General features: G+C 41.5%; 2 protein-coding genes across 2 annotated transcripts in view; one reads left to right on the top strand and one right to left on the bottom strand.

Moving 5' to 3' along the window:
* MATN2 (matrilin 2) overlaps window positions 1–10,864 on the top strand; it is a 147,285-nt gene extending 136,421 nt beyond the window's left edge. Inside the window, exons 12-18 of the mRNA XM_003782459.3 lie at window positions 1,309–1,431; window positions 2,528–2,941; window positions 5,841–5,993; window positions 6,968–7,039; window positions 7,335–7,469; window positions 7,844–7,942; window positions 10,306–10,864. Coding sequence (XP_003782507.2) covers window positions 1,309–1,431; window positions 2,528–2,941; window positions 5,841–5,993; window positions 6,968–7,039; window positions 7,335–7,469; window positions 7,844–7,942; window positions 10,306–10,361 — 1,052 coding nt within the window. The 3' untranslated portion in view covers window positions 10,362–10,864. The remainder of the gene's footprint in view (window positions 1–1,308; window positions 1,432–2,527; window positions 2,942–5,840; window positions 5,994–6,967; window positions 7,040–7,334; window positions 7,470–7,843; window positions 7,943–10,305) is intronic.
* A 4,605-nt stretch (window positions 10,865–15,469) lies between these two features.
* RPL30 (ribosomal protein L30) overlaps window positions 15,470–18,158 on the bottom strand; it is a 5,305-nt gene continuing 2,616 nt past the window's right edge. The window contains exons 5-6 of the mRNA XM_012809523.1: window positions 17,453–17,556; window positions 15,470–15,477 (exon numbers count right to left, since the gene is read on the bottom strand). Coding sequence (XP_012664977.1) covers window positions 15,470–15,477; window positions 17,453–17,556 — 112 coding nt within the window. The remainder of the gene's footprint in view (window positions 15,478–17,452; window positions 17,557–18,158) is intronic.

Raw genomic sequence — 18,158 nt, 5'->3', positions numbered from 1 at the left:
ACTGGACAGAAAGGACAAGATCTCATCCGCAAGGCCTCTCTGTGTGGCATTCCTTCCTGTAGCATATGGGGCAGGACACTTTCTTGGAGTGAGAATCTTTCAGCCCATGATCAGATTAGAGTCCTGTCTTGGGTGGGTGAAAGGAGGACAGGAGAAGATCAGAGATTCTGTTTCCTGAGGCCTGCTCTTGGGACCTATAGTGCCCCCACCTTATAACAAAACACTATAACAAGGGCAATGGAAGTTGTGAGTCAGGATCTGTGGATGAAAACCTATAAACACATGTAAAATAATATTGCACTCCTTTGAGATAAATGGGAACATCCCACATGCTGACAAAGCTGGGTTGGATGGAACTCATTGCCTCCTACTAATGCTGGGAAGAGGGCCTCCCACTGTTAGCAAGAAGTTCTGTTTGAACTACTGACTCTTGGTTTGCCTAGGGTAGCCTGGCCCACCTCTGCAGGGATTGCTTGGTTTAGCTACACACTGCAGTATCCCTTTTGTGGAGACCGTGTCTATAATTCTGCCCATTATGTCTGCCTGGGCTGTTCATTCATGCTTATATTTCTGTTAACTTGTGCACATTCACATGCACCATTTATTCATTCAACATATTTATTGATAAATTAACCTATGGGACACAAGGCACAAATTCCACCAGTCCCACTTCTAGTGGGGAACTGCAGTCACTGATTGTGATTTTATGTGAAGCTTTTCCTTTGAAAGGGCTAATGCCAGAAAAGAGCCATGGGCTTTCCTGCTGTGGAGGAGGAGGACTCAGGAGACATGAGGCCTCAGCTGTCATCCCCTTGCCAGATAACCTCGGGCATCAGGGAGAGGTTTCGAGGATCTCTTTCTTCACCTGTGTGTTGGCTATAATTACCCTTGCCTTCCTCTTCTCACAGGATAGTGTGAGGATTAAAAGGCTTTGAAGAGTTTGAAGTACCTCATACGTGAGGAATGTTCATTAGACAATCAAAACTGGAGTGTTTGGGATGCTTATGGGAAAAAAATTGGAAGCTCAAGCACATTTAACAATTCTAAAATTTAATAATGAATCAAGGACATCCAATTACCCATCCTAACATTCAAGTTTGTAAGAGCCAGAGGAGCTCTTTCTGAGAGGAGCATCTTTCTTTATGGTCTGCCCTGAGTACGAGACTAAAATGGATGTTATGGAGGAGATTTGAACACAGATGGATTTTCTTAGAAATGAGTTGTTTCCATGATTTCTCCTTACATGACTATTCAGTGCAGTCCATTTATACACTGAAAGGATTGTTCAACTCCGTACCTTTTCCTCAGGGAAGGATGTCTGCAAATCCACCCACCATGGCTGTGAGCACACTTGTGTTAATAATGGGAATTCCTACATCTGCAAATGCTCAGAGGGGTTTGTTCTAGCTGAGGACGGAAGACGGTGCAAAAGTAAGTGATCTGAACTTGGCTCTCTGCTTTCATTTGGTTTGCAGCAACTGCTATTGGAGTTATCTTCAGGCAACACAAATCCCTCACCTCTGTTTCCCTCATAAATGAAAACGCAGGTATACAAATGCTCATGGGAGGGCTTAAGGGCAGCACCTGTGAAAACGCTTTCAGTTTTAGTTGACACTAAGTTCATTATCAGCCCAGAGGCTAGAGTGATTTTAGGCTGAATAAGAATGTGTGGATGAGGACAGTAGGATTGTCTCTGCTTTGTGCTGGAGAATTACATTCAGTTCCAGGCTTGGTACTTTAGGAAGAGAAAGATAGATCAAAAATTCAAACAAAAAAAATTGCAGAATAGCAAAAGAAATCTCGAAAGAATGATTTCAATGAGAATTGAACTTAGTATTTCTCAGAGTAGAGAAGATTTTTCTGAACATTATGGGAAATTTCAAACCCACAAAAGAAAAAAAAAAGGAAAAAATATATTGAGAGGTTAAAGCTATGATAACTTTTTTTTTAATCTCTTATTTGCTCTGCTCTGCTTTATTTTTTTTTAATCTGATCAAGCTTTCTTTTTTTTTTGCAGTTTGGCCAGGGTGGGTTTGAACTCCGCCACCCTTGGTATATGGGGCAGCCATATACCCACTGACAAAGTGAAACTTTGTCTCAAAAAAAAAAAAAAAAAAACTCTTTCTCCATCGTCTGTCAGAAGTCAGCACCAGGGTAATGTCACCCTGCTGGAGCAGTGATGGGAAGCTCCTGGGTGTCATCAGACCTTTTAGTGTACACTATACACATCCCCTCCCAGACCTGCTGTCAAGGGTTCCAGGGCTCAATGTGGACTTGGTTTCCTAGAAAGTTTGTACATCTGCTGTGTGTTTTTGCTTGTGAGAAATAGTTTTTATCAATTTGACAAGCCAAACATAAAAGCATAGGTTGCTTGTGACCCTCTCAACACCTTCTGTCTGTCCTAAGTATTAGTTAAAAATCAAAAATGGTTCTGCAAAGTGGTTATGCCTCCAATTGAAGCATAATTTTCTTTTACTCCTGTGTATAAATGATTTTTAGTTAACTATGTCAACTTTCATTTCTGTAGGATGCACCGAAGGCCCAATTGACTTGGTCTTTGTGATTGATGGGTCCAAGAGCCTTGGAGAAGAGAATTTTGAGGTTGTGAAGCAGTTTGTCACTGGGATTATAGATTCTTTGTCAATTTCCCCCAAAGCTGCTCGAGTGGGGCTGCTCCAGTATTCCACACAGGTCCGCACAGAGTTTACCCTGAGAAACTTCAACTCAGCCAAAGACATGAAAAAAGCTGTAGCCCACATGAAATACATGGGCAAGGGCTCTATGACTGGGCTGGCCCTGAAACACATGTTTGAGAGAAGTTTTACTCAAGTAGAAGGGGCCAGGCCCATCTCCGCACGGGTGCCCAGAGTGGTCATCGTATTCACTGATGGACGGGCTCAGGATGACGTCTCCGAGTGGGCCAATAAAGCCAAGGCCAATGGTAATATGGGATGGAGGTGTGGTTAATACCATTTAAGGCTCAGATCTTGTGAACTCACTGAATAGTCCCAGCTGGCCACGGAAGTAAGATTCTTTGAGAATACAGAAAGGTTTCCTGTCAACCATGATTATACACACCCTTACTAAACTGCCACCTAGAGGCCTCAGTGGGGCCCCGCAGGAATTAAATAAACTCGAAAAAGATGAGAAAGTCTAGCCAACTGGAGGGTGAGGTTACCTAGACCACACTAGGTAATCATCTCCGTGATTTACTAACTAGTGTGTGACCTCCAGTGGAGAGAATCACCCCTGGGTATGCTATTTAACCGCAAATACACAACAGTTCCTAAATGTGGGTTTGCTTGCTTTAGAATCACCTGAAGAGCCTGTGAAAACTAGATTCCTGTGGGAGCCTTTACTGACGTGTGTGTGTGAGAGAGAGAGAGTATATATTATATATACCTAGGGTGCCCAAAACATGTGTACACAGTTTAAGAAAGGAAAAAACTGTAAACTGTATCAAAACTGTAATACTAAATATATACTGATAACAAAAGATGAATACAAGCCACCCTGAGCTCTACCTGTAATTGCAGAAGTCAAATGTGACTTGAGTATTACAAACTTAACAGAGTTTTCCTTTCTTAAAATGTGTATACATTTTTGGGCACCCTCTGTATATATATGTGTGTGTCTATATATATGTATATATATACACATGTGTGTGTGTGTCTCTCTCTCTCTATATGCATGTATTTTTAAGCCCTGTTTCAAGTGAACACTCTGAAAGTGCAATAAATAGCCTTAGGGTAGAGAATGCTCACCTATTCGAAGGAAGCAGAAGTTATCTTTTAAGAAAATCAAAATGCTGGAATAGATTATGATTCTAAGTTCTTGCAGCTTACTAAAGCTCAGCCTCTCCCCTGAGGGTTTCCTGACCTTGTGCATAACACAGGAAGGGACTTGGGGGTTATTTCACTTGTATAGATGTGAAGTGTGACAGAGGAGTATGGCCCTTGGCAGAAGGAAATCCAAAGGCGAGGATGGTTGGCTGGTAGAGACAGTTTCTAGATTCCTTGAGGGAGATGAGAAAACTTGAGGTTGTGATGTTGTCAGCAGAAAAGCCACCTTCTTTAAGTGCTTGTTGAGGGCACACTGCTCTAGCAGGTCCTATACAGGGAAATAAGGTGTGCCTAGCCCAAGGCCTCATCCAAGACTTTATGGACCTACTGCCTAGATCAGGCCTGGCACACATGTGTGTGACAACTACTTGCTGAGTGAATGAACAAAGGAATGAACCTATTAGCAATCCCATGGGGTTCACATAAAGCCTGATTCACATGAACATTCAACCTTTGTGAAGTTGCTCATTTTAATGATACTACTTACCTTCCTATTCATTCTTTTTTTTTTTCTAGCTCAAGAGAGTGGTAGCTACAAAAAGTGTCCTGCTCTGGGCAGCACCTGTGGCTCAGAGGAGTAGGGCGCCGGCCCCATGTGCCGGAGGTGGCAGGTTCAAACCCAGCCCCGGCCAAAAACTGAAGAAAAAAAAAAAAGTGTCCTGCTCTAAATCATCTAGGGGGATTATAAAAATAGCTGTTCACAGTACACTAGCTTGCCAAACCCATGGGCCCTTCTAGCCTGTATTTAAAAAAAGTGTTGGCTCGGCGCCTATAGCTCGACCGGCTAAGGCACCAGCCACGTACACCTAAGGTGGCGGGTTTGAATCCCCAGCCAGGACCTGCCAAACAACAATGATGGCTGCAACCAAAAAATGGCCAGGCGCTGTGGCGGGCGCCTGTAGTCCCAGCTACTTGGGAGGCTGAGGCAGGAGACTCGCTTGAGCCCAGGAGTTGGAGGTTGCTGTGAGCTGTAATGCGACGGGCACTCTGCCCAGGGGGACAGCTTGAGGCTCTGTCTCAAATAAATAAATAAATAAATAAATAAATAAAGTGTTGGCGGGCCAGGCATGGTGAGTCATGCCTGTAATCCTAGCTTTTTGGGGAGGCTGAGGTGGGAGGATCACTTGAGGCACAAAAGTTCAAGACCAGCCTGACCAATATAGCAAGACCTTGTCTCTACAAAAAATAGGAAAATTAGCTGGGTATACGCCAGTGATTTCAGCTACTCAGGTGGCTGAGGCAGGAGGATCCCTGAGCCCAGAAGTTTGAGGTTGCAGTGAACTATGATGGTACCACTTCAGTCTAGCCTGGGCAACACAGCAAGATCCTATCTCAAAAAAAAAAAAAGTATTGGGGAGACATTTTGGTCTCCAGAGACAGTGGTTAGCCCTTTTGTCTCACTGAGACTAATCTACCTTACACTTTCCCCTATTCAGAATTCCACAGATCACCCAAAGGCAGGTGGTAGGAGAAACGTGTTTATTTGGTTCTGGAATCAACAGGTTTATTTGAAGTAATATCCTGTTATGAATTTAATTACTCTTATAGACAGCTAGCAGTCTTGAAATAATAGTTATCCTTTTTAGGAAATTGTGCATAAAGTTACTGGGCTCCCAGACAAATATGCTGAACTTGGCTATTGACCTTTTACAGACTTAGAACAAGGCATAACTCTTGCCCCTTGGCTTGAAGAGCCATTTTTATATGCATTTTAAAAAAATCTAGGGTATTGAATTAGCCAGAATAAGATTATCAGTGCAGAAAAATGTAGGAAGTCAAGCAGAACTTAATTCTTACTGTGTTTTACTTACTTTCTTTTTTTGAGACAGTTTCATTATGTCACCCTTGGTAGAGTGCTGTGGCATAGCTCACAGCAACCTCAGACTCCTGGGGTCAAGTGATCCTCCCTCCGTAGCCTCCTGAGGAGCTGGGACACAGGTGTGCCCCACTACACCAGCTTTCAACTCTGCCTTTGTTTCAATTTGCTCTGTACCTTAGGTATTACTATGTATGCCGTTGGGGTAGGAAAAGCCATTGAGGAGGAACTACAAGAGATCGCCTCTGAGCCCACAGACAAGCATCTCTTCTATGCTGAAGACTTCACCACAATGGGGCAGATAAGTGAAAAACTAAAGCAAGGCATCTGTGAAGGTACTGTACCTTAGGTCTAGGAAAGACCTTAGAGAACAGGGCAGCATGAACCCTTGAATGAGAAACCCTCCATTCATTCCTTCAAAGTGCTCCACTGAGCAGGGCCAGTGACCCCTGGAAACACAAAGTACAAAAAGGGGAACAGGGAAGAGAGGGCAAAAGAAAAGGAACAGCACCATTGCTTGAGCACTTGCTCTGTCCGGCAGTGTGATGAGTGTGTAAACAGGCCACCAAGTTCACCTTCACAAACACCCCAGAGAGCTGAGCAGTTCAGATGTGCCTATTATTAGAGCGAAAGAGACGGGAGTCCTTCCAAGCCCACTGTCGAAAACCTAAAGAATGTCTTCCTGCATGGACTCCTGTTCACAGAGTATTAGACTGGCCTTAGAATTCAGGTTTTGTTCTGTATGCTTTGCTCCAGTTTGTTAATGGTGCCAGGTATACTTGCAGAGAGCAGTTATGCCCATTTTTCCCTTTTACTCATGCCCCAGGTTCAGTCACCAGTAAAACCCAAGCCTAAGGGCTGTGTCTTACTGCTCTAAAAAGGAGAACTCTGAGATGAAGGGGCACTAGGGAGGGAAGGCCTTTCAGATTTCTGTGAATAGGGAACGTTTTGCTTTTTGGCTGTTTCATTCAAGTTAAAATGCCTGAAGTAGAGCTGTTGACATTGTGACTTGACCCTTCAACTTCGCTCTTCTGTCTGTCCTGCTTTACAGACATGACACATTTGGGAGCTTTCTTTAGTGAGATGTACGTAAGGGATGTAGGCTTCTCTTACTAGAGAGAAATGCCCTGGAGTGGTCATAGATACCACAGCAACCAACTGCTTTTTTGAATCTTCGGTGTTACCAAACAGAACAAACCCTGGGTTATGGGGCAGGTAGGTGAGGAGTTGGTCTGGGACCAGCTTCCTGAAGAACACAAGCGTGCATGTGGACCACTGTCACTCCTTTCGGTCATCTTTTTCTGCTCAGCTCTAGAAGCCTCTGATGGAAGACAGGACTCCCCAGCAGGGGAACCACCAAATAGAGTTCACCAGCCAACAGGTAATTTTAAAAAGTAGTGTTTTTAGAATCTTTGGTGGGTACTTCTACCATGGTTTGCCTCCAGATAAAAGTTGTAAAGAAGTGAAATTAAGATTTAAGATATGTTAATTAAGGTCTTTTTTCCTCAAAAAATAAGAAATTAGCATCTCTGCTGACAATCTTTTGCCACAGTATGTCCCAAAGTAAAGCTCTGTCTCACGTGCTAGGAAGACCAAGTCCATTATTCTGCTGATGGCTGTTTTATGACCACAGTAGTGTCAAGCAGGTTTGACTCCAGTCATCTTTCTCTTTACAGAATCTGAGCCAATCACCATAAATATCCAAGACCTACTTTCCTGTTCTAATTTTGCAGTGCAACACCGATACCTGTTTGAAGACGACAATCTTTTACACTCTACACAAAAACTTTTCCATTCAACAAAATCATCAGGTAATTCCAAGTAAAATTACTGTAAGATAATGTGATTCCAGACTTTCAGCTTGCCAACAAACTTAGCTTCCAGGAGGAAAGGAAAGGAGGAAGTATGATAGGATACAGGAAATGAAGGAACTTAAGTAAAATGAGAACTAAAAACATAAACTAAAATAAACTAGTCATTTTCCCCACTAATCCACAAGAATGGCCACTTCTGGTGCTGGAAGCATATACGGCCCTTTTCTGGTATTTACTGGATGTGGCTGCATGGAAAAAGTTGAACATTTCTTTCATAATGGTTTCCTCCATATGCTCATTCAGTCCTATTATTATGCATCTGGGAAGTCTGGTGGATTACAGAGGTGAACACTTTCCATCTGCTTTCTCAGGAAGCCCTTTGGAAGAAAACCATGATCAATGCAAATGTGAAAACCTTATAATGTTCCAGAACCTTGCAAATGAAGAAGTAAGGAAATTAACCCAGCGCTATATCCTTTTCTAATATTATGCTTCCTTATGGAATATAAAGAATATTATCAAAACTGCATAAATACTCTATCTAGGTTTACCAACTTTAGTCATTTCCATGAATTTGAGCATACTGAACTCCAGAGAAGCCTTTTGCTTTCAAAAGCAGTCTAAGAGGTATCCGGGAGCCAAGGGCAAGGGTTGAGCACTTATTTGCCATCTGCTGTTCTAGGGGGTTTAGCAGTAAGGCCAGTCAGCATACAAAGTAAGGAAAGAAAGAGACCGACTTAATTCCCTCTCTACTAGGAAGATAGGCACTGGATCTGACATACATCAAAGATACAGTATGTATTGACAAAGAATGTTGTAGGAGGAGGAGGTTTCCAACTCAGTCTAAACTCCAAACCTTTCCTTTAGCCCCAAGCTGCATCTCAGCCACATCTGGATTCAGTGTGTACTTTCTGGAGGGCTGGGGTGTTTTCTGTGTGCGGGTTGGTTTATTTTTTGTTTTTTGGCAGCAGGGATATTTTCTATCACCACACTAAAAGATAAAACATTGTAAGGGAAAAGACAGGATCCAATGATTCGTTAAAATAATATCACAAGTAAAAGGAATGCTTTGGGATAATAGAGAAATGAGAATTCAGTGCTTTACCTCATTGAACACCCTGCCAGTGCTCGCAACTTAGAATTATAGTAAGCTTACTAAAGCTGGCTGATAGCTTTCTCAGCACACATCAACTAGTCCGCAGGGAAATGGCTTAATTCTGAACGACCTCTGTACCACTGGGTTTGTATAATAAGGAACAACAGCATATAGAAACTCCTTTTCTGAAAGGTGTTTTTATTTTACCCTAAGTAAAATAAAATCATCTTTCTGACAGTGGTTAATATAGATGATGAATCTGGACTCTTACTCTCCCAAGAGGGCAGATAGCAGGTATTAAAGGAGCTTACGAGGAAGATAAATACTTATTCTGATGCCCCTTTCCTGTCCCCTTTCCCACCATACCTCTGAAAGTCTGCTTTGTGAGAAACTTAGAATATATATATATATAAAAGGTCAGACAATTCTTCAAGGCTGCTACCCTTTGGCCTTATCTGGCACCATAGGTGAAAACTCCCCCATTTCCCTTCTCTTCTGACTTTGTATTTTCTTAGGCCTCATCCTTTCATCTTCTTTTCTTCACCAGCTTCCCAACATTATCAATTCTCTAGCTCCCAGCAATGTGCTATGGCAAATTAATTTACAAGCAACAGGGGTGAGAGTGGAATTAAAAAGACAAATTCAGGTTGGTGCCTGTGGCTCAGTGGGTAGGGCACTGGCCCCATATACCGAGGGTGGCGGGTTCAAACCCAGCTCCGGCCAAACTGCAACAAAAAAATAGCCAGGTGGGCCCCTGTAGTCCCAGCTACTTGGGAGGCTGAGGCAAGAGAATCCCCTAAGCCCAGGAGTTGGGGTTGCTGTCAGCTGTGTGACACCATGGCATTCTACCAAGAGCAATAAAGTGAGACTGTCTCTACAAAAAAAAAAAAAAAAAAAAAGACAAATTCAGAACTGTATGGCTTTGACAATGCTTACCCTAAAACATATTTGTTATGACATCTTACGTTAAATGAGTTACTATAGAGCCAGATGCAGTGTTTCATGCCTGTAATTCTAGCACGCTGGGAGGCTGAGACTGGTGGATAGCTTGGGAGTTTGAGACTAACTAGCCTGAACAAGAGTGAGACTCCACCTCTAAAAAATAGCCAGGTGTTAGGGTGGGCACCTGTAGTCCCAGCTACTTGGGAGGCTGAGGCCAGAGGATTACTTAAGCCCAGAGTTTAAGGTTGCTGTGAGCCATGACACCACAGCAGTCTACCCAGAGTGACAGAGTGAGACTGTCTTAAAAAAAAAAAAAACAACAAAAACAAGTTACTATAAACTTACAAGTCACCGTTTTTTGTTTTTATTTTATTTTTTTTTGAGACAGAGCCTCAAGCTGTCCCCCTGGGTAGAGTGCCATGGCATCACAGCTCACAGCAACCTCCAACTCCTGGGCTTAAGCAAGTCTCCTGCCTCAGCCTCCCAAGTAGCTGGGACCACAGGCGCCCGCCACAGTGCCCAGCTATTTTTTTGGTTGCAGCCATCATCGTTGTTTTGGCAGGCCGGGGCTGGATTCGAACCTGCCACCTTAGGTGTATGTGGCTGGCGCCCTAGCCACTTGAGCCACAGGCGCCGAGCCACAAGTCACCATTTTAAAATACTTGGCAAAAAATAGAAAACAAACCAAAGCCTTTTACATTTCAGGATCCAAATTTTTATGTAGATGATCAAGTTATATTTGAATGTAAGTCAAAATAGGCAATTCAGATTCCTCTTCCTTAACTTGAGGTTTACTGGAAGAAATGACACAGAGAATGGAAGCCCTGGAAAATCGCCTCAGATACAGATGAAGGTTAGAAATACTCTACCTAATCTGAATGTCACTGCATCAAAGATTACAATGAAAGCAGTTCAGAGCCCCAAAGCTCAGGCTTACATCAATAATGTTGTGAAGTAAAACATAACCGGTATGGAGAAAGCTGGTTTGCTAAGAACAAAGACAATAAATAGACACTAACTTGTATATGATTTTTAGGGGGGAAAAATCTTTTGGAATTCTGAGTTCACCACATGAGAATAAATAAGCTATGCAAGGTATTTTGTAATATACCATGGACGTGACTTGCTTCTGCCTTGTCTTGCCTTAGAGTGTTGCAATCTCATTTCACTTTAAGACGAAGTCTGCAGTCTTACTTCTGTAGAACACTGGCCATAGGAAGTGCTATTTTTTTGTATTGGACTTTACCTCGATATATGTATATGGATGTACGCGCAAAATCATAGGACATATGTACTTGAGTAACAAGTTGGATTTTTTTATATGACATTAAAATTTACCACTTCAAGAATGGTATTGTGTAAAATTCTTAATTTAACTTTAAATGCAAGATATGTATACATGAAAAATAGCCAATATGCATACGAACAAAATGTTTAATCTCACTAGTGATCAGGAAAATGCAGGTTAAAACATAGTATTTTTCTTTCATCAACTTGGTAACAATGAATGTATTTGACTACTGGTAAGCACGTGGAAATATGGGGCTTTTATAGTTAAGAGTACAAGTAACAGGCTGGGCACAGTGGCTCATGCCTGTAATCTCAGCCCTCTGGGAGGCCCAGGCAGGTGGACTGCCTGAGCTCACAGGTTTGAGAACTGTCTGACCAAGAGCAAGACCCTGTCTCCAAAAGTAGCCAGGTATTGTGGTGGGCACCTGTAGTCACAGCTACTTGTGAAGCTGAGGCAAGAGAATTGCTTAAGCCCATGAGCTATGACGCTATGGCACTCTACTAAGGGTGACCAAGTGAGACTCTGTCTTAAAAAAAAAAAGTATAAATAATAGTCTCTTTGGAGAATAAATCTGCTGTCTCATAAAACTGATAATACAACCCTGTGACTAGCAACTGCACTTACAGTTATCTAACTAGATGATTTCAGCACATTACAGGTAGTTCCCAGGTTATCAATGAGATAGGTTCTGTAGGTTTGTTAAGTTGAATTTGTATGTACCTTGGGACAGGTGCACTTACCAATTATCTGTAATAGCCTCCACTCATAAGGGCAAGTCTCACATCAGTTGGATGTTTATAACTCAGGGACTTACTATAATAGCCTCCATTCATAAGTGTTAGCTGTACATTAAGTCAGATCTTTGTAATTCAGGGACTGCATGTACTTACAAGGAGATGCATGTGAGAATTAACGTTACCAGGTTTGTAAAAGCAACAAATTAGAAACAACCTAAAATATCACCAGTACTATAAACAATGTAGTTCATACCATAGAAATACTTTATTTACAGGAATGTGCTACATTAAATCTATGCAAATACATAGTAAAACTCAAACATAGATGTATTTAAAAAGCCAATAAGGCCTACCTGTAATCCTAGTACTCTGGTAGGCTGAGGTAGAATTGCTTGAGGCAGTGAGTTCAAGACCAGCTTGACAGACATAACCTGACCTCATCTCTATTAAAGATAAAAAAAAAAAAAATTAGCCAGGCATAATGGCACGTGCCCGTTGTGTCCCAGCTACTCAGGAAGCTGAGGTAGGACAATTGAACCCAGGAGTTTGAAGATGCAGTGAAGACTGAGACTCTTATCTCAAAATAAGAGTCGAAAATGTTCTTCCCATGGAAGCCACTGTCAAATGATAGCTTATATCCTAGGCCTCAACTTTATCTGAAAATCAGTTCGTTCTAGTTATAAAATTTGTGACTCAAAGTATTACACCTTGAGTTTTTATTTATACTTGGATACGCCTTTTGAGTCTGAAAACACAGGTTTTCATTAGGAAGTAGTGTTGTTTGTGCTGACTTTAAGATAGTCATGCGTCCTTTAACAATGGGGATACATTCTGAGGCATGTGTCATTAGGCATTAGGCTGTTTCATTGTGTGAACCTTAGTATACTTACACAAACCCAGATGGTATAACCTACACACCTAAGCTATATGGTAGGACCAATTGCTCCTAGGCTACGAACCTGTACACGTTACTGTACTGAATTTGGCAGGCAACTGTTAACACAGTGGTTATTTGTGTATCTATGTATATCTAAACATAGAAAAGGAATCTTAGCTTTCTTACAATCTTACAGGGCCAGCATCATAAATGCAGTTCATTGTTGACTGTATTCGTTCAGGCATTGCTTATTGCTTCCACTTGGTCAATTCTATTTCACTTTCTATTGTGTTCAAGCTCCCTCTAGTGGCTCAAAAAGCCGCCCCTCTACCCCCGGCTGTTAAATACATTTCCTCCAACTTGGGGTGGGGTGGGGGGATTTCCTGGAAAACAAAAGCTTTCAAATTTTTGCAAATTAATTTGCAATATTATTCAAAATTTACAGGTTAATCTAGGATACTTGAAGACTGCCTGAAATTTGAAGTATTTGTTTTATTTTTGCCACCTGCACGTTTCAATGTAAGGATTTTACATTCCATTTACATCATTTATTGTGTCCTTTCCATGCCTTGACTCCATCTGCAAAATAGTGCTAACAGTTCTACTTCAACAGGTTGTCAAGAGATTTAAATGAGCTCACATAGATAGTACTTAGTAAAACATTTTAAATACTCAGTATTAGCTGTTGTATTTTTATTCTCCAGTGAAGAATATTAGAAACAAAGATATGGTGCTTGGGTTGAGTGTATGCTGAGTGAATGTAAGGATATAATGAATTCTTTGCTTACCTGAGAAAAATATCCTGACAGATTCTTACCTCTAAAATTATCTTTAAAGGCAAACAAGTAGGAAGCAGTAAATTACATAATGGTAAATGCACAAAATAGTGAAGAACTACTAACAAAAGGTAAATTTTTAGGCCCTAAAAATCATTATTTGCTCTTTTCTTGGGCTCAAGCAATTCTCTTGTCCCAGCCTTCCGAGTAGCCGGGACTACAGGCATCCACCACGATGCCCAGCTATTTTTTGTTGCAGTTGTCATTGTTGTTCAGCTGACCCAGGTTGGGTTCCAACCCAGGCCGTAACCACTGTGCAACGGGATGCCGAGCCTAATTGCTCTGATTTTTGATGAGTGACATAAACATATGTTGAGTTCTTGTCCTCTAGGGACTTAGTTTAGTGAGACAATTGTGATTTAAAAGGCCATAAAAAAATCCTAAGGTAACTCAGAGGTACCTGTTCTAGCCTGGAAAAGAGGGAGCAGAGAAGCAGGTGCTACTATAGGCAGAGGGAGCAAGTCTAAGGGGTAGTTAGCAGTAACAACACAGCGGATCCATGAGAAAGCAGCTTTCCATGAAACAGATGACCCAACTAACTGCATTCATGATTGGCTTAAAAGGTGGTTTCTTCTCTATACTCCTTTTGCTCCTGCCACCATCCCATACCGACTCATAACACACTCCATAGTATCTCACTTCTTTAGGACTTCTATCTCCACATCTAAAAATTCAGTATTTAAGTGTGGAGTAAATCCAATAGGGTAGAGTTCCCCACAATACCCTGAACTACTGAAACACCCTTGCTTTCATTATAATCAGAAAAGAACATTTAAAAATCATAAATTTTTGACAAGCCATCATTCCCAAATGTCTGCAGCCCCCAAACCATGCAACAGAAGAAACGTTGCAAAGAAATGGTACACTGGTTCCCTCAAAAAACTGATAGTAGGCTCAGCGCCTATAGCAGTGGTTACGGTGCCAGCCGCATGCACTAAGGCTGGCAGGTTTGAGCCGGCTCGGGCCAGCCAAACAGTGACAACTGCAACAAGAAAATAGCTGGGCATTGTGGCGGGTGCCTGTAGTCCCAGCTACTTGGGAGGCTGATGCAAAAGAATTGCTTAAGCCCAAAAGTTTGAGGTTGCTGTGAGCTAAGACGCCACATCACTCTACTAAGGATGACATAGTGAGACTCTGTCCCCAAAAAAGAAAAAAAGTGATAGAACTACCATGTGACCTGGCAATTCTTCTGAATATTCAGAAAAGAATTCAGTTTATCAAAAATTTTCTGCACTCTTATTGTTTGTTGCAGCATTATTCATAACAGCCAAGATAGGGAATCAATCTCAGATTGTAGTACACATACACAAAAAAAGAAATTGTACATATACACAATGGAATGATACATAGCCACAAAAAGAAATTCTGCCATTCACAACATGGATAGAACTGGAGAACATGGGTAGTGGGAGGCAGGTAATAAAGGAGGAAATGGTTAGTGGGTGGAAAAATGGAATGAATAATATTTCATATATAGCACAACAAAGTGACTATCATCAGTAATAAATTAGGGTGTATTTAAAAATAACTAAAATAGCCAGGCGTTGTGGTGGGCGCCAGTAGTCCCAGCTACTTGGGAGGCTGAGGCAAGAGAATTGCTTAAGCCCAAGAGTTTGAGGTTGCTGTGAGCTGTGACAGCACAGTACTCTGTGGGAGACAAAATAAGACTCTGTCTCAGAAAATAATAAAAAAAATAAAAATAACTGAGTAGAATTAGAATGTTCCTAACACAAAGAAATGTTAAATGCCTGAAGTAAGAGATGCCCCAATTACCCTGCTTTGATTAACTCACATTGTATGCTTGTATAGTTAAAACATCACATATATCCTATAAAAATATACAATTGGCGTGGTGCCTGTGGGTCAAGCGGCTAAGGCGCCAGCCACATACACCTGAGCTGGCAGGTTCAAATCCAGGCTGGGCCTGCCAAACGAGGGCTGCAACCCAAAAATAACCAGGCACTGTGGTGGGCGCCTGTAGTCCCAGCTACTTGGGAGGCGGAGGCAGGAGAATCGCTTGAACCCAGGAGTGGGAGGTTGCTGTGAGCTGTGATGCCACAGCACTCTACCCAGGGTGACAGCTTGAGGCTGTCTCCAAAAAAAAAAAAAAAATACACAACTATCATGTACCTATAATTAAAAAATTTAAAAAATAGTACACTGGCCATCTGTAATAAGGTATTCTTCAGGTACCACCATTTAAGAAGTTAAATTACAGCTAGTCACCTTAGAGGAAAAAATAACCCAAAAAGTGTGTTAAGTTCACTTGTGGGAGAAACTGTAATAAAAATTTTCAAACTAGGGAAACAGACAGTGTTAGTGTCAGAAACCAGTAGCTTGTATAATCAAATCTTTCGAAGACCAAGCAATTCTTACCAAAGATTTCAAACATGTATCACTTTGGGCACACTGGTCTCTAGATATATATAAACATGAATCTTTAGAACATTTATAATTGTAACAACTCAGTGTCTTGTAAACAGGGGAGATGCCAGTTTAAAAATGAGATGCTTAAGTGAATACCCTAGTTACCCTGATTTAATTAATACATACTATATACATACATCAGAATATAACACATACCCTACCCATAATAATTACATTTTTTTAAAAAAATGGGGGGATGACATTTTGGGGTGCTTAATGTCACAATAACATGTTAGGAAAAACCAAGAATGAAAATTCCCTTGTAGTATTTATTCACAGCACTCCACAACAAAGAACTGTCTCAAATTGAGAAATACTGAATTAACTGAAACTCCAGTAACAGTCAGACTCTATCTTTCAACCATTTTTATCTCACAGCACACTTAAATTATGTGGATCAAAATAAAGAATATAAACTTACTGTGCTTTGAACTTTTTTTTTTTTTTTGAGACAGAGCCTCAAACTATCTCCCTGGGTAGAGCGCTGTGGCATCACAGCTCACAGCAACCTCCAATTCCTGGGCTCAAGCGAGTCTCCTGCCTCAGCCTCCCAAGTAGCTTAGACCACAGGCGCCCACCACAACGCCCGGCTATTTTTTGGTTGCAGCCGTCATTGTTGTTTTTGGTGGGCCCAGGCTAGATTCGAACCCAACTTAGATGTATGTGGTTGGCACCTTAGCCACTTGAGCCACAGGCGCCGAGCCTGAACTTTTAGGTGGCGAGTTCGAATCCCCAGCCCAGACCCGCCAAACGACGACGGCTGCAACCAAAAAATTGCCGGGCGTTGTGGCGGGCGCCTGTGGTCCCAGCTACTTGGGAGGCAGAGGCAGGAGACTCGCTTGAGCCCAGGAGTTGGAGGTTGCTGTAAGATGTAATGCCACGGCACTCTACCCAGGGGGACAGCTTGAGGCTCTGTCTCAAAAAAAAAAAAGAAAATAACTTAATGATCTTTAAAAATTTTCACAGCACACCAGTTGAAAATCAATCCTCCAGAGTAGATCCACCTCAGACACAAAGTAAAATCATGACATACTATCTCAAGAGAAACCAACTCTCTCACCTGTCAATGTGGTAACATAACCCACCCATGGATGTCATACAGCTATTAGGAGCTAAGTTTTAGGCAGGGTGCCATGGCGCACACCTATAATCCTGGCACTCTGGGAGGCTGAGGCAGGTGGATTAGTTGGGCTCAGGAGTTTGAGACCAGCCTAAGCAAGAGTGAAACCCTGTCTCTATTAAAAATACAAAAACTATCTAGACATTGTGAGAGGCACCTGTAGTCCCAGCTATTCAGGACTTCTTTGAGCCCGTGAGTTTTGAGATTGACTCTCTCAGGAGAAAAATATAAGAGCTGAGTCCTAACTCCAACTGCAGTACATATTTGATTTTCTGGATGGTATACAGAAGGCATCATCCTATCTTACATCACATTCATCTACCATCCAAATTGATTGAGAGAAAGTAGGTGGAAGAGAGACTGATTCTAAAACCCAAATACACTACCATTTCTGATACTTCTGTAGCCTCCCTCAAAGATCAGCAGACTGCAGGGGGTATACCCTACCAGCACCATTCAACACCCCCAGACCGATTCCTTTGAATGTTCCAAAGGATGTTAACACATATGGGGAAGAGTTATAGCTAGTCACCAGGTTCCAAATAAGATAGGTTCTTAAGTTGAAACAGTTACATTTACCTCTAACCTATAATAGCTTCCACTTGTAAGTATGAGCCATACACCAGTCAGATGTTTGTTAACTTGGAGACTTACCATAATAGCCTGCATTCACAAGCAGAAGTTGTATGTCAGTCGGATGTTTGTAACTTGGGGACAACTTGTACTCTTGGGAAATGCAAGATGCAGTTTCCAAAAATCTTAAACACCAAATATACGTCACAGTACATCTTTCAGGACATATGATATAAAACATACTTGGGTAATGATTATTTTGAAGTCATCCAAGTACATCCAGTATACAACCTTATGGAAAGACCTCTCTTCAGTAAGGTTCAACAAAACTTTTCTCAGCCTGATAGCATTTTGGGTGAGGAAACATTTCACTTAATCCTTTTTGCTACAAACTTGGCAAGATGTACTTCTGGTTAAATTTTGGGCATTTAACCTTAATGCCTCTCAAAAATATTCAAAATATAAAATGCAAACAATGCCCTGAGATTGGAATTACACAAATTAAGTCTCTTAAAAACTAGAAAGGAAACTCAGTGTACTCCCTTTACTAAGATGGAACAATGGAAACTGTAATGTTTAACTCTTCTCTGGAAAGTTTGGCCACCACATTCAGCCATCCCATTCTCTCAAAAACTACCTGCAGACAAGTGTACTAAAACAAAGACATAAATAAAATGGATACACTGTTTTAAAACAAGCTCTAGCAAGTTTTATTAAAGAAAAAATGTACATGATTTACTTTTCACCAGTCTGTTCTGGCATGCTTCTAATGATATCAGAGTCACCT

The sequence above is a fragment of the Otolemur garnettii genome, unplaced genomic scaffold (assembly GCF_000181295.1).
Source record: "Otolemur garnettii isolate 467f Iridium unplaced genomic scaffold, OtoGar3 scaffold00004, whole genome shotgun sequence".
Taxonomy (NCBI): domain Eukaryota; kingdom Metazoa; phylum Chordata; class Mammalia; order Primates; family Galagidae; genus Otolemur; species Otolemur garnettii.
The sequence above is the reverse complement of the archived record's forward strand: the minus strand, read 5'-3'. Positions and strand labels throughout refer to the sequence as shown.